General features: G+C 40.2%; 1 protein-coding gene across 2 annotated transcripts in view; it reads left to right on the top strand.

The window, feature by feature from the left end:
* Nucleotides 1-16,788, top strand: part of FGD6 (FYVE, RhoGEF and PH domain containing 6) — a 113,834-nt gene that overhangs the window by 61,450 nt on the left and 35,596 nt on the right. For both annotated transcript variants that reach the window (XM_006741853.3, XM_031037431.2), the window contains exons 6-8: nucleotides 2,390-2,541; nucleotides 5,040-5,196; nucleotides 7,651-7,738. In XM_006741853.3, the coding sequence (XP_006741916.1) occupies nucleotides 2,390-2,541; nucleotides 5,040-5,196; nucleotides 7,651-7,738 (397 nt within the window). The remainder of the gene's footprint in view (nucleotides 1-2,389; nucleotides 2,542-5,039; nucleotides 5,197-7,650; nucleotides 7,739-16,788) is intronic.

The following is a 16,788-nucleotide window of genomic DNA, read 5'->3' as shown; positions in this document are numbered from 1 at the left end:
ACATATGGAATGCAAGAGTCTGGCAAAAGCCGTGTCAAATAGGGTCCTTAAGCTACTTAGCTGCTTAATGGCTACTCTCACTGTTGTGACTGAGGAAATACCTTCCAACTGGAAAATAAAAGTCATCTTGCTGCCAGGGGACAAACATATTCATTATTTATTCTACCAGAAGAAAGGGCAGTGCTTACTGCTTTGCTGGACAAGGAATTTTTTTTTTTTTAAAGATTTTATTTATTCATTTATTTGAGAGAGTGAGAGAGAGAGAGCACATGAGAGGGGGGAAGGTCAGAGGGAGAAGCAGACTCCCCGCTGAGCAGGGAGCCCGATGCGGGACTCGATCCCGGGACTCCAGGATCATGACCTGAGCCGAAGGCAGTCGCTTAACCAACTGAGCCACCCAGGCGCCCGCTGGACAAGGAATTTTTGCATTTAAGTTATAGTAATCATTAAACTGATACCAAAAAAAAAAAAAGAAAGAAAGTACTATAGAAGATGTTTGTGCTTTGATTATTGTTAGAATCGAGGACATGTAAATATATTCTGTAGTTCTGCCTGATGGAAAAATCTAATGGCTTTCAAAAGCATTAAGTAGCTCTATTTTCTCTTAGTAAATGTGAATGCTAATAGAAACAAGCTGCTGGGAGGTGGAATTTGGCCAATATCCATTTGGTTTCTGGAGATGTTTTGTGTGGTTTTCTGGATTGGAGTTTATGCAAGTTACAAATTCCTATTTTATATTACAGTAATTAGCTGTAAAAGTAGTTCTTTAGTTACTGCTCTAAGTACTTGGTTCCTTTGGGCCAATGTGACTGTTGGACCAATAAAGTTAGTCCCAGGAACTGAAGCCTGAGTGAAGGGTTTATCGGCACCTGTTCAGCACAGGAGGATTTGAATTGTCTGAAATGACCATCCTTTAGGAAAGGAATCCTTTCATGTACTTTTAAGTTTTACATAAGGTTTTTGTCCTTTACAAGAAGCATAAGAAATGCCTATGGTTAATGTATATATGCTGGAGGCAAGGGGTTGAAGAGATCAGGGGAGAAACCAGTATTTTTTGTCTATTTCATTTGCCCAGTGAATCCCTGAAGGGAAAGTACTTAGAAATAAAGATAAAGGGGGCGCCTGGGTGGCTCAGTCGTTAAGCGTCTGCCTTCGGCTCAGGTCACGATCCCAGGGTCTTGGGATCAAGTCCCACATCGGGCTCCCTGCTCCAAAGGAAGCCTGCTTCTCCCTCTCCCACTCCCCCTGCTTGTGTTTCTGCTCTCGCTATCTCTCTCTCTGTCAAATAAATAAATAAAAATCTTTAAAAAAAAAAAAAAAAAAGAAAGAAAGAAAGATGAAGTTGAAGCCTAGCAGAGTCTGTTTTACCCAACCTTTGCTTTAAGGTTTCAATTAAACCTGCTGTTTCTGAGAAGGAACAGTCTCTGTTTTTGAGTCCTTAGGACCTTGGAACAGATTCTACTATTGTTTTACTTATCCCCTGAGGGTGGGCCTCCAGATAGGATGAAACCAGACAATTAGGATCTCAGACACCACCACCCTTTCCAAGTCCTCTGCGGTGACAGGATGGGATGGTGTGGACTTGTATTAAAAGATGGTATATAAATATTTTCTAGGGAAAAGCTGGCAGAAAAGAATATACATTGAGAAAATTTTTTATTTGTGAAAAATGTAAATCCTGGTGAATTTATCGAAGAGTCAGAGGAGGGAGAGGAGAGTTTAAGGTCCATAGTGGAAATATTTTGTTGATTCTGTGTGCCAAACACATTGCAAAAAGCTTTAAGTGTGTTATCTGATGATGTGCAATATGAAAGTCTCATAACCCACTTAACAGATGAGGAAAATGAGGCTAGCCCAGGGAAACACAGTAATACTGGCTCTAGTATTCTCTGATTATCAAGAATGTGCCAGTCTCCTCCACATGCTTTACCTAGAATGCTCTTGTTGTTGGGAAATAATTACTGAAAGTGAACAAAGGGACTTTCCATAATAAAATTAAGTGAGATCTCTTGGGGACTTCTAAAATGAATGGATTGTGTTCATATAGCACTATTGGAATAAGTTTAAAGGCTACTTAGCAATACAATTTCCAGATACCCTTTAATATAATTACGAAGTTTGGAGATCAAAAGATTTAAGAGAAATATACAGACTGTTTTAAAACCAAATATCTACCCTAGCCACTTTGTTGTGGTGGGTTTTTTGTTTTTGTTTTTTTTTTCTATCTAGCTAAGTGGGATAGAAGGAAGTGGGCACTTTCAATTTGTAATTCTACGTGGAAAATACAGTTTGTGATTTATGTTGTTTTAAAGAGAAGCACTGGGGGAAAAAGCTTTATGTCAAATTATATGTCTATGTATGTTATTTTTCCTTCCCTGAACTGTAATAGGATTTCCGAGACGCAGTGGCCCATGCTTCCAGGCACCTTGGGAAACCCGTGATTGAGGACCGGATCCTAAATCAGATCCTGTACTACTTGCCTCAGCTGTATGAGCTCAACCGGGATCTCCTGAAGGAACTGGAGGAAAGAATGTCAAACTGGTAAAAATGGACTGATCAGCTTTCCCAGAGTCCCAATTTTAGATGAAGCCATAAGGGCCCTGCTTGTGACAGAGAGGTGGTGTTCCTTACATTGAGTTGTTGCAATGTATTGAATTTCTTTTTTTTTTTTTTATTCATTTGAGACACAGAGATAGAGAGAGAGAGCATGAGCAGGGGGAGAGGCAGAGGGAGAGGGAGAAGCGGGCTTCCTGCTGAACCAGGAGCCCGAAGTGGGACTCGATTCCAGGACCCTGGGATCATGACCTGAGCCGAAGGCAGATGCTTAACCATCTGAGCCACCCAGGCACCCCTGCAATGTATTGAATTTCTTGGCAGTTACCTGTAGATTGGTCATTTTTTATTTTTTTCCAAGATTTTATTTATTTGAGAGAGAGCAAGTGAGAGGGAAAGAGTGGGGGGGCGGAGAGAGGGAGAATGAGCCAGGGGGAGGGGCAAAGGGAGAAGCAGACTCCCCGACATGGGGCTAGATCCCAGGACCCAGAAATATGACCTGAGTGAAGGCAGACGCTTAACTGACTGAGTCACCTAGACACCCCTAGATTGTTCATTTTAGATGGCCGAAATTCACAACCTTGACACACTGACCTCAATTCTAGAAATGTTTAAGTTCTTTGGTAATATTGCCTCAAAAACAAGAAGGGTCCATATTCAGCCAATTTAACTTTCTGTAGGTGATAATCAAGGTTTTTGAGATTGAGGGAATTTACTTGATATATTCACATTGAAAAGTTTTTAAATGCTTAATTATCTTTTCTGGAATTTCATGAATCTTTCTTTACATTTTGGGAAATAGGCCATTCACTGAGATAATATGTTTGTTTGGTTTAGAAAATTTACATGTGTATGATATCATTGTAGGCTATAGATTTCCAAACTGGAAAAGAATACCAAAAGGTTAACTACTTCCTTGGGTTGTAGAAAGTAAGCAGACACTTTGGTGACATCTTCAGAAATATGTAGAAAATTTGTTCTAGGGGTTTTGAGAATTTATTGTCCCTGGGAACCCCAAATGATTAGCATAACAAAATAGTGTCACCTACTTTCATGATCAAAATTTCCCCGTAAGCTTTCTTTCTAGAAAAATACCTCTTGCCCATTTTGGAAATATCGTGCCTCTGCATGTTGGGAAAATATGTTAGATGAGTGATTAATTCCTAGCTGTAGCCTAAGTGTAAAATAACCCAGGGTTAAGGACTGAGGAATGACTAAAAGGTATTTTTAAAAGTCATGATAGAAATAAAATGTGATTACAAAGAATTTTCCTATATATACTTTGTCATTCTTATAAAAATTTTAAAAAAAAGTAAAATTACTCAATTGCTTTTAAAAGATACGCATATTTATGCAAGGGGTGTTAAAGAGGCTTAAATTTATTTTTTGCTTGTGTAAAGGTTTTCTCAAGTTTAGATCGATAGATGTTCTACGTTAAAGTATTAAGCATTCCTAAGAAACAGACTAAATTGATGAAAGGGACAGCTAAAACGATATTTATGGGAAAAGCTACACTTGTTACTGACATGAAATTCTTCTGATCCTTGGATAAGATATTTTCTACTTACTAAAATATTTTTCTCTCAGGGGCCTTCAAGTTAAGACATATTCTTTGGTTTTAGTATGCTTTCTAAAATAACATTTATTTTTACATTGGCTTTTAATAACTGTTGAAATACTTCATTTCTGCATTCAACAAGGTTTTGAGTTATCTATGGTGTGCTGGTCAGGGCTCTAAGCATGGCGGGAGTATCACATTGCACAAAATAGATAAGGCTTTTGCCCTCATGGAGTAGACATTTTAGGTGGGGGAGAACCAGAAAAATGGACAAGAAACAAGATACAAGCAATTTGTGATCTGGAAAGATGTAAAATAAGATGACGTGCTGGCGAGTGAAGATTGGGTGGCCAAGGAAGGCCCTCTGGAAAGGAAAGGACTTTAACGTGACATCTGAACGAAAAGGAAGAACTGGCCAGGGTTTCCTATTTCCAGGCATGCAAAGCCATTAGTAAAAGTTTGCAAAGTGGGAATGACTCCGTATGTCAAAGGAATATAAAGATGGCCAGTGTGGTTGGAGAGGACTGAGAAAGAAGGAGAGAAGCATGAAATGGGTCAGAAAAGTAGGCAGCAGCAGGACCAGTGGGGCTTTTGTAAGCCAAGGGAAGGAGTTTGTTTTCCTGCTGAGTCCTGTAGGAGGCCCTTGGAAGTCACATGGTGTAATATACGTTTTTAGACTCTCTGGCTGCACAGTAGGATGAGATGGTAGAAGTGGGGAGACCAGTCAGAGGGCTGGCAAAATCCAGGTGACATGTGATGGTGGCAGTGGGAATGGTGAAGAGTAGGCATTTGGGGATAGGAGATGTCTTATAAGAAGGGAGAAGAGGACGCCCTGATGGCTTAGACACGGGACTCTCATTGGATATTATATGTTTTGGAGACGTCAATGACTCTTTTCATGTTTTTGTGTATCTCTTCTCTATCTTAGGACTGAACAACATAGAATTGCTGATATCTTTGTAAAGAAGGGACCATATCTAAAAATGTATTCCACGTACATCAAAGAATTTGACAAAAATATAGCTTTGCTGGATGAGCAGTGCAAGAAGAACCCAGCTTTTGCTGCTGTTGTTAGAGATTTTGAGGTATTTTTGCTCCCATATAATGTCGAACCCTTTTTCTTTATTTGTTGTTTTTAAAGCTGTAATAATTTGTAATCGTTGAAAACAAAAAGATACCAAAATATAATCCCTTCAAAGTCAAAAAGGGGTTGAGCAAATTAAAAGGTGAGAAAGTGTGTACAAGATTTAATTTTGAAAAATCTATGATTGCATGCTAGAATATGTTGATTGGTTTTTTTTAATTGTGGAGAAATACCACATAAAATAAAACTTAACCATCTTAACCGTTTTTAAGCGTGTGGTTCAGTAGCGTTAAGTACCTTTATGTTGTTTTGCAACCAATCTCTACAACTCTCTTCATCTTAACATTGCAAAGCTGAAACTATGGCTAAAACAGCATCCCATTTTCCCCTCCCCGAGCCCCTGGTGACCACCATTATATCCTTCTGTCTCTGAATTTGACTACTCTAGAAACATTTCTTATTTTTAACTCAACCTTTCCTTTTATTCTTCTAACAACTAATCTACAGTGAAGGATGGGAAATGTAATTTGTTTCCCTTTAGATAAATAAGTGACACAGATTCAGTGTCAAAGTTAAGAAAAATTAATGACGTGTTTATAACCAAAGCATTGTGTTTGGACTCAAAGCTATGAGAGTACAAGCCTGATTTGATTGGGGATAAATGATATAATACATCTCTTAAAAATTAGTTTTAACTACAATTTAAGTCCTTCCCCCAATCTTGGGTAAAATGTGAATTATTATATGTTTTAATACTCATTTCTCTCTGTTGTAACTAAAAAAAATCAGCGAATTCTAGTCACGCAAAACTAGAAAAGTTTTAGAAGTATTAAGATATTGCTGATTTCTTATTTGTACATTAAACACAAATTTAAAATCATTTGTTGTCGGGGCGCCTGGGTGGCTCAGATGGTTAAGCATCTGCCTTCAGCTCAGGTCATGATCCCAGGGTCCTGGGATGGAGCCCCGCATCGGGCTCCCTGTCAGCGGGGAGCCTGCTTCTCCCTCTCCCTCTGCTTCTCTCCCTGCTCATGTTCTCTCTCTCTCTCTCTCTCTGTATCTCTGTGTCTCAAATGAATAAATAAAATCTTTAAAAAAATAAATAAAATCATTTGTTGTCTTTTTTCCTTTTTTTTTCTTTTCCTCTCCTCTGATGTCTTCATGCTGTAAGAAAGGAAGTGTGATTTCTGTAGCTATGGCAACTGATAATTGACCCAGGTTTTCATCAGTGTCCAGTGCATTGTTCTGTTGCCTTGGCAGCAAAAGAAAAAACATAAGATGGGAAAATTAGCTGTCTTGGTTAATGGTGCTTGCATGGTAGATGCTTTCTTAAATGCGGTATAATTATAACTTTTTTTTTTTTAAGATTTTATTTATTTATTTGACAGAGAGAGACAGCGAGAGAGGGAACACAAACAGGGGGAGTGGGAGAGGGAGAAGCAGGCTTCCCGCGGGGCAGGGAGCCTGATGTGGGGCTCGATCCCAGGACCCTGGGACCATGACCTGAGCCAAAGGCAGATGCTTAACAACTGAGCCACCCAGGCGCCCCTCATTATAACTTCCTAATTATTCTGTGTACCAGACCCTAGAGGTGCATATTTAGAAAAAGATGGAACGATCTGAGCAAATCTAAGAAAACCCTTCCCCACCCACCTGAGCTGTGGAAGAAGTAGAAGTACAAGACATCTTAGGATGCAGGGACATTTTCATTTGGCCATTTTGATGCCACCTCACAGTACATTCCTGTGTCGGAGAATGCAAAGCCTAGGATTGGGTGGAAGTGTCTGTTGTACATACTAAGGAAAAGAGCTTTAAAGGCAAAATCAAATGTCCTTTTGGTCAAGTCAGAATGGCTCTGGAATCAAAATGTCTCTCCAGAATGCTGATTTGGGAACTGTCTTTTATAACCATCTGAGAAAGAAATTCTACATCCATCAGGCTTACTAGAAAAGGTATGCTCAGCAGGGCTGCTTTTCAGGTTATCTTTAGTTTCTGCAACGCTCCCCACTACCACCAATTGTTATCGTGGGTATATTGACCGTAGGCTCTGCTTATTATTTGAGTCCAGTTCCCGATAGCTTTATTTCTTCTGCCTTATCTTGAGGGCCATGCAATTCTTTAGGGTTTGTTTGTGCTTGTGGATACACTGGCAAATACTTGCTAAGTGGCAGCTGCTGAGTATGGTGGGCTCTCACTGAGCTGGAGCCGGCTGCAGCCACCCCTGTCTGAGAGTGAGTCGGGACTTCAGAGACCTCCCTGCGGGAGAGATGGGTGGGCTAGCTGGTGAGTCAGCTGTGGCTTAGTAGCTGCGCCTTAGAATAAAGGGAGCTTCCCCATGAGTCCCCTTCCAGAGCTGTTGGGGCTTTCTAAAGTTTGGCTTCCTGGGCACTTGAATCTGGATCCCTTGTTTCTTAAAAGAACGCTTGTGTTTACTCTGGATACGTTTTCCTTTCAGATGAGCCCACGCTGTGCTAATCTGGCCCTCAAGCACTACCTGCTCAAGCCAGTTCAGCGGATCCCGCAGTACAGGCTGCTGCTGACAGGTGGGCTTCTTCGGCAGTTTGCCAACCAACCAGCTCATACTACTTTTATGAAACTCTCCCGCTCCTAAGAACGCCTCTTTCTAACACTCCAATAACCCCCTATCTAATACACGGATCTATAGACCGATTACAGCTTCACATATATATCGCCAGAGCTACACTTCTCTCGGTTCTTTGACCGTCTCTGCATGCATTCTCTGCTCTGGGCACTCACACGTGTACGTCGTACCCTCCCAACCCCACATCCCTGCATCGTTTTACCGGATTAATATTATGAATCTCAAGAATGTCCTTTCCCAGCCACTCAGGATTGAGTTGTAGGGAGTCACTCCCACATATTCATGTAGCAACGGTTGTTGCCCTGGTCACTTACCTCAGAGGGTGTAAGGACTGATGAATGAGCTGTGTGCTTAGAGTAGTGCTTTGGTCATAGTAAGTTCAAAATCAGTATCAGCTGCTATTAATAGTAGTCGTACCCTTATCGTCATCATTACTATGTTGTTGTCACGGGCATTGTCTGTATCTTCTGCTAGACTGTAAGCGTCAAGATTACAGGGCTTTGTCTATCTGGCTTACCGCTATAATAGTAAAAAGAAAAATGAAGAAGAGGGGAAGGCTGTGAGTTGAGTGAAGGTGTACACTGCGCTCAGGGCTTTATATTCATTGGCTTTCCCAAGTCTTCACCATAGCTATGCGTATATCACAATATTATTTACATAGATGTAATAACAGGCTTATAGAGATAAGAATTTGGCATCACAGCAAAGCTAATACAGTCTCACACCAAATCTCTTATCCAGCACATGCTACTAGGTCCTCTGGAGTATTTGTTGAAATGTAGTGGATGTAGGGCACCTGGGTGGCTTAGTCGTTAAGCGTCTGCCTTTGGCTCAGGTCATGTTCCCAGGGCCCTGGGATCGAGTCCCACATCGGGCTCCCTGCTCCGCGGGGAGTCTGCTTCTCCCTCTCCCGCTCCCCCTGCTTGTGTTCCCTCTCTCGCTGTGTCTCTCTGTCAAAAAAATAAATAAAAATCTTTAAAAAAAAAAAAAAGAAATACAGTGCATGTACATCGAATTAATATACATATATATAGTATGTATTAAAAATTATAACAAAATGGGGCGCCTGGGTGGCTCAGTCGGTTAAGCGTCCGACTCTTGGTTTCAACTCAGGTCATGATCTCAGGGTCGTGGGATGGAGCCTGTCATTGAGCCCCGCTCAGCTCAGATTATGCTTAAGAGTCTCTCTCTCTTTCCCTCTGCTCCTCCCCCTGCTCACACTCTTTCAAATAAATATATAAACAAAATCTTTATAAAAAAAAGAATTGTGTCAAAATGGATAAGAATCTCAAAATGCCACCACAACTGTAAATCAATCTGTAGTAATTTTATCATGTAAATAGATTTTGATGTACTTGGTTCCTGTTGGTATTCTTTAAAAATGGTGTGCATGCTCCTTTCCTTAATCCTTTCTCATAAGCCAAGAACTATGTTGGATAGAGTAGGTGAATGCTGGAAAGCCAGGATTTCCTGATATTCCTTTAGGCAAAGCCTTCCTGGGTTGCCTTTTAAAAGACAAAGTGCTGTTGAGGAAGCTCTACCTTCAGCATCAGGACCTGACTACCCTAGGTGTTTCAAGTGTTTACTTTGAATTTCTAACTGTGAATCAGACACGAGATTTTTCTCTGGAATGACATAAGGCAAACCAGATAATTTGAGGATATCCTGTCCATTTGTACTTTCTTTCCTCTGCTTTTGGCAGAGATTTAGAATACACAGGACAAAAGGAAGTACCAATGCATGTGTTGTGTTTTTGCTAGATAAGTTCAATGCTGTATCATAAATGAAGCTATCAAATGGCTTAGGCTATTTCTACAGCTGTGGAATGAAATACTGTTTTTAGTGGCAAAAGACTACTGTGGTTTCAAATGAGAGAAGGATGGAGCAGGACTCTGAAATTTTAATGTAAAAAATTTCCCCCCCACACTATGACTGATCTAAGTAAAAAAGTTACACATACGTTTAATTTAGGATTCATGAAGAGGTTGGTTTTAACTGAGAAATGATGAAGTAGCAAAAGCAAGTTAAAAAAATTCTTTTTTTAGAGAACAGATTTCATGTGTTTTATGATAGCAACATAATGTAAGCTTGGGGTTGTTTTATTTTGAGCTTTCCTCTTCTTTAATCTTAAAGCCATTTACCCCTTCTTTAAGTTGAAAAATCTCCATTATTTATTTACGTATGGTAGACCCTCAGTAATTGTGGATTTACTGAAGGGTAATGGTGATAAATGGATTGTTCAAGGTCACAGAGTCAGGACTAATGTTTAAGAAAGAACATAGACTTTGTAAAGAAATAACATAGACTTCATGTTCTTCATCCTTTGCCTTTTTTTTCATTGATTCAAATTCTTCTTTTCCCTCCAAGCCTGACCTGAAATCCCCCCTTGCTTTTGAAGCCATCTCTCATTACTCCAGTCCTCCTTGACCCTTATTATTAGTGCCATGTGACCTAGCAAATATTTACAGTAGTCCCCCCTTACTCACCAGGGATCTATCCCAAGAATGCCAATGGATGCCTAAAACCACGGATAGTACCATACAGTGTGCATACTCTTGTTTTTTCCCCTACCTACATACCTATGATAAAGCTTAATTTATAAATTAGTCACAGTAAGAGATTAATAATAATAATCAAATAAAATAATTATAACAATATACTATAACAAAAATTAAGTGAATGTGCTCTCTCTCTCAAAATATCTTATCATACTATGGTTACCCTCCTTGTGATGATGTGAGATGATAAAATGCCTATGTGATGAGATGAAGGGAGGTGAGTGACAATAGGTACTATGTGTCCTTAGGTTGCCTTCGACCTTCTGTGACGTGTTAGGAGGATCATCATCTGCCTCCACTTGCACAGCAGTTGACTTTGTGTAACTGAAACCATAGAAAGTGAAACTACAGATAAGGGGGGACTACTGTATTCAGTTTTTTGTGAATTTGCTAATATTTTTCTAATTTGAATAGTGCTTCCTTAATTTGATTATAAACTCCTTGCGGTTAAAGAGTGAGTCTTGGGGCGCCTGGGTGGCTCAGATGGTTAAGCCTCTGCCTTTGGCTCAGGTCATGATCCCAGGGTCCTGGGATCGAGCCCTGCATCGGGCTCCCTGCTCCGCGGGAAGCCTGCTTCTCCCCCTCCTTCCTGCTCAAGCTCTCTCTCAGTATCTCTGTCTGTCTCAAATAAATAAATAAAATATTAAAAAAAAAAAAAACAAAGAGTGAGTCTTTACCAACCATTTAGTGCACCCCAATTTATCTGGGTCAGTTTGGGTTACCTTGGATGCCATTCAGAAAATAATTTTGGCTGCTTTTAAGCTACGTTTAAAACGTCCCATTAGGGGTGCCTGGGTGACTCGGTTAAGCGTCTGCCTTTGGCTCAGGTCATGATCCCAGCGTCCTGGGATTGAGTCCCACATCAGGCTCCCTGCTCAGCGGGGAGCCTGCTCCTCCCTCTCCCTCTGCCTCTCTCCCTATGTGTGCTCTCTTGCTCGCGCTCTCTCTCAAATAAATAAAATCTTTTAAAAATAATAAAAATAAACAAATAATGAAACATCCCATTAGCCAAAACATCTTTAGCCTGAAGGACAACATTGAGATAGAGAATTTCAGAGGTGATGTCTTCTTCTAAATGGAAGACACATTCGGAGAGGTTGAAGTGTCCTTCCCAAGACTACACAAATGGTATTGATGGAAGTGTATGTATGGTTATGTAATCCTAAGGACAGATGGAGGTTGTGATACTATGGTTTTGTTTCACATTTTTATTTAAAATTCTGATTTTCCAGTACTCATTTTTGTGATGTTCTGATTGCTCCCTACTTTGGAAGATATTTCTACAGTTGCTATCAAAGTGCCCCCTGTCCATGCACTTAAATTTTTAGAAGTTGGATTTTAAGTCTTTAAGTTTGCATCTATTTAAACATGATAGTTAACTGGGTCCTCATCTTTGGATAAACAAGCTCAATGTTTTAATTCTCTGAACAACCTTGTGGGGTAAATACTTTCCTTTTCTTCCCCCCTCCCCCAACTTTTTCATTTTAGAATTTGAAGTAATTCCAAGTGCACAGAATATATAGGAGCAGAGAGGAACAGTGAGACTATTTGGGGCAACTTTTGACAACTTTGATTTATTAATGAGTTTTAGGCAGACAAGGGGAAGAATCGCTGCCTGACTCAGTGTAAATTTGTGCCTGCCTTGGTTTCTTAAGAGGAGAAGATTGAAAAATGTAGAGATGAAGTACAGATAAGCTAGGATAGTTTCTTTTGGAATGCTTTTAGAGAGAGGTAATTGGAAATTCCCAGATACAGCGACCTGCCCCTACTAGTCAGACAACCATCCTGTTGTCTTGCAGTGTTTTCTTCCGGGACATAATTTGGGCTTCAACTGGGTATTCTACTTACGTTTTCATAGTAAAAACACTTCCAACTAAATTTCTGGTAGAACTTTTTTAAGCTCAACCTAAAATAGGATTAAAGAAAATGTATATGTCGTATGATGAATGCTTAAGATTAGAATTATCTTTTTTAAAAAAGGTAAAATTAAGTAATTTACTTAATTTAAGTAGAAAAACTTGTAAATTTTACCTTTATATTGGCCACTCAAGGCAAATAGATCTAGCCAGATCTTGAAATCTGCATGGGACCCACAACCTGCTTAGAGCTAGGAGCATGAGGCAACAGTGAAGAAGCAATGGAAGGAAACAGGTGCTGTTATAGGAGCAGCATTAATTTTTTACTTCTGTTTATGTCCTTCCTCATCTCTTCAGTGTTGAGACTGTCTTTATTATCCTGACTCTGGGCCTGGCATAGATTCTGGCCCATAACAGGGACTCTACTGAGATGGAAGGTTTAGGGAATTAAACGTTGTTCCTTTTCACGAGGTTGAGAATCCCCTGAATCTTGGATGGATGAATGGGTCAATAAATTGTTAAGAGTTAAAAACACCCTTCCAGGTACCCAGGCACAAATTGTGGAAAGGACTCTGAAATGCTTCCCTTTCCTCCTCGTTCTTCTGTTGTGGTATCTGCCAATGAGGTTTCCCCCGCCTCTGCTTCCTGCTCTTTCCATTTCCCTTGTTATGTTCTAGACCAGGCCTTTCTAAACTCACGCCAGATTGTGGCAATATCTTCCTTCTAGTCGCGCTACCTCTTACCACCGCCACCACCCCCATGTAGCCTGGCACATTGTCACTTCATCTCTTTTCCAAGGACACCCCTTTACTCACACACCACCATTACTCTCACAGTACTGACACCAGATGTGTAGTTTTGTCCCACACCAGGCAATTCTCTTTGACACTAGCGAGGTGTCCTATAATTTGTTTCAATTCTAGGATGATCTACCTGGAAATAGTGTCCGGTTCTACGGAGTTCGGGGCTCAGTCCCACAAGACTGCCCCCTGCAAACTTCATATGCCGTTTGCAAGTCCCAGACTGTCACCTGTAATTTCTGATCAACCGGCTATAAATCTGGGCTCTCCTGATCCCCTCCTTGGGTTTGGTAATTTGCTAGAATGGCTCATAGAACTCAGAGTAATGCTTATTTACATTTGCTGGTTTATCAAAAAATGATAGGATGAAGGTTATAAATGAGCATCTAGGTGGAAGGGGTGCATAGAGCAAGCTATGTGGAGAGGACCTTGGAGCTTCCCTGCCCTCTCTGGGCATCACTCTCCCAGCACTTCACATGCTCAGTGACTAGAAGCTCTAAACCCTGCATCTGGGGACTTTTATGGAGGCTTCATCATGTGGTCATGATCCATTATCAACTCCACTTCTAGCCCTCCCCCCTTCCTGTAGGATGGAGAATGGGGCTAAAAGTTCCAAGTTTATAATCCTGGCTTGATCTTTCTAAGGACCAGCCCTTATCTAGGAGCTATTCTGGAGCCCACCCAGAGTCACCTCATTACAACAAAAGACACTCCTATCACCTAGAAAGTTCCAGGAGATTTAGGAGTTCTGTCAGCACTAGGGTCAAAGCCAAATGTTAGGACAAAAGATGCTCCTAATGCTCTTATCACTTAAAAATTACAAGGGTTTTAGGAGCTCTGTGCCAGGAATTGGGAGCAGAGGTCAATATTTTTTCTGTTCTCTCACAGACCTACTTTAATTCTGCTTATTAGGAAGGTTGAAAACTTACTCTCCCTACCATAATGGGAGTTACTTGTCATTTGTCCAAACCCATAGAATGTACAACACCAAGAGTAAACCATAATGTAAACCATGGGCTTTGAGGGGGTTGTGATGTGTCATCCATTCTAACAAATATACCACTCTGATGGGGGATATTGATAGTGGAGAAGGCTATGCATATCTAGGGAAGGGGGCGTATGGGAAATCTCTATGCCTTCCTCTCAGTTTTGCTGTGAACATAAAATTGCTCTAAGAAAACAAAGTCTTAATTTAGAGGGTGGGGCTGAACCTTATTATTCACTATGGGGGCCATAGGTTATAACCCAGAATTTCCCAAACCTCGTTTTCCTTTGTTCTAGCTGTAGTAGTAGTCTTTTTATATATATCTATCTATATATTTTTTTTTTATTTATTTATTTGACAGAGAGAGAAAGAGTACAAGTAGGCAGAGTAGCAGGCACAGAGAGAGGGAGAAGCAGGCTCCCCACTGAATAGAGACCCTGACTCAGGGCTTGATCCCAGGACACTGGGATCATGACCTGAGCGAAAGGCAGACTCTTAACCGACTGAGCTACCCAGGCATGTAATGGGATGTTTTAAATGTAGCTTAAAAGTAGTTTTTTTAGGACGCCTAGGTGGCTCAGTCAGTTAAGCATCTGCCTTCGGCTCAGGTCATGATCCCATAGTCCTAGGATCAAGTCCCATATCGGGCCCCATGCTCTTCGGGGAGCCTGCTTCTCCCTCTCCCTCTCCCTCTGCCTGCCGCTCTCCCTGCTTGTGTGTGCTCTTTCTCTCTCTGTCAAATAAATAAATGAAATCTTAAAAAAAAAAAAAAAAGGTAGTTTTTTATTCTCTCCTGAATCCTGTCCTCAAGGTCAGATTCTTTCTTTCATTAATCAATATTTATATGGGCTGACCTTGAGCTGGACGCCTGTATACACTGGCAAACACCAAGGTGGTCCTTGTTCTGATGGAGCCTGTAGTCCTCTTTAGGGCCACTCCCAACCAGTCAGGCTTCCACCGAGCTCGTCTTCTGAAGTCCTGAAAATTAAACTGATCTCATCACTTGTTTGAGTGAGTATATTTTGAGGATTTATTTTTGTTAGGTTCCGTTTTTTTCTTTAAAGGGATCTTTTTTGTCTATTAAAAAATATATAAGTATTATAAAACAAAGTCCCTCTTTACCTTCTGCCATCCAGAGATGACTATGATCCTTTTAGATCTTTTTTGTCTCTGTTATAGGCAGGATAAATTTTTTCAACAAAAAAAAAAAGCTTTTATTTGTGGAAAGTTACTACAGTGGTGTTGAAAAAAGTTGAATCAGTGAGGATCATGTTGAGAAAATAAAATGAAAAACATAATTTAAAAATTCCTCTGAAATATCTTTTCCATTTCTATATTTAGGGGGAAAAAAACAGTCCTTTGAACTTTGATTAAATTTGGATCAGGTAGTTTTCTTTGATCTTGTTCAAAATATTTATGTTATAAGTGACTAACGACATATTATATTACTTTTCCTGTAATCTTTGCCTTCAGTCTGGGATGGTATTAACTCCCTCTAGGTTTTAGAAATCCAGGATTTCCCATGTTGGTAGAAAATGGGATATTAAAAACATCTGTTAGAGTGTTCTGAAGCTATTAATTTGAGCTATGAACGGACTAATAAGCAGATTCAAGAAAAGGTCAGAATCATATTAGTGTATGATTTTTTAAAAAAATCCTTACCGAGAAATGAAACTTGTGCTTTAGCAAGTATTTGTTTTCTAACCCAGGGCTAATTGTCTCTAGCAGAAGTCATTCTAACACTTTCTCTAGGGCAGAACTTGATGAAAGGTGGGGCTGTTCCAGGCACCAGCCAAGGAATTTCGTTTCTGAAGAACCCAAAGACCCTGATGTAAGGCAATTCCATCCATGTGACATGGGAGGGTGATGATATTCAGAATTCCCTTTGTTATTAGGTCAGCTCTTGTTTCTTTTGCAATTAATTTTTTAAAGACTTTTTATTTTTGCAAGAGAGAGGGAGAGAAAGGGAGAGTGAGCTGGCATGAGTGGGGGTAGGGGCAGAGGGGGAAGCAGACTCTCTGCCGAGCAGGGAGCCCAGTGCAGGACTTGATCCCAGGACCCTGGGATCATGACCTGAGCCGAAGGCAGACGCATAACCGACTGAGCCACCCAGGTGCCCCTGTTGCAATTAATTTTTAATTGTAGTTGTGAACAAGGTATTTTGAGGGATGATACTTAATCAATTATATCCATGAAATATTTTGGTACTGTGGAAATAAATAAATATTTAGTACTATGGGAAGACTTTAGGATATAAGCATGTCTTATTTGCCTGATCTATTAAATTACAGCTTTTAAGTGTAATCTCACTTTCTCTATAGAACAGAGGTTCTTAACATTTTTTGTGCCTGGATCCCCGTGGCAATCTGGTGAGGCTTATGGATCTCTTAGAATAATTTTTTAAGTTACAGAATAAAATCCATAAGACTAAAAGGAAACCAGTTGGCCTGAAATGCAGTTACTAAAATAGTTTTAATCTGCTGCTTTAGTAATGCATTAAATAAGAAGATCCGGTGGTAGATCTAAGAACTCCCATGACTTTGATATAGTGGTGATGGTACACAATATTTTGAGAAACCTGCAACATCTGTAATGTGATATAAAACATGTAAGACTTCTCTGGTGGTAACGTCACTGGTATCATTGATAATACTGTGGTTTGTTGCCTACATTCATAGTGGAAGGAAATTCTGTATTTCACTTAGAGGTTAGTGAAAATATTATTTGTTTTTTTGTGTTTTGCCCATCCAGGGCTACAGATCTCCAGAATCTTACCCATAAGCATTCCTACA

The sequence above is a fragment of the Leptonychotes weddellii genome, chromosome 5 (genome assembly GCF_054177405.1).
Source record: "Leptonychotes weddellii isolate Sample4059 chromosome 5, ASM5417740v2, whole genome shotgun sequence".
In the NCBI taxonomy this organism is placed as follows: domain Eukaryota; kingdom Metazoa; phylum Chordata; class Mammalia; order Carnivora; family Phocidae; genus Leptonychotes; species Leptonychotes weddellii.
This window is presented reverse-complemented; position numbering and strand designations above follow the sequence as displayed.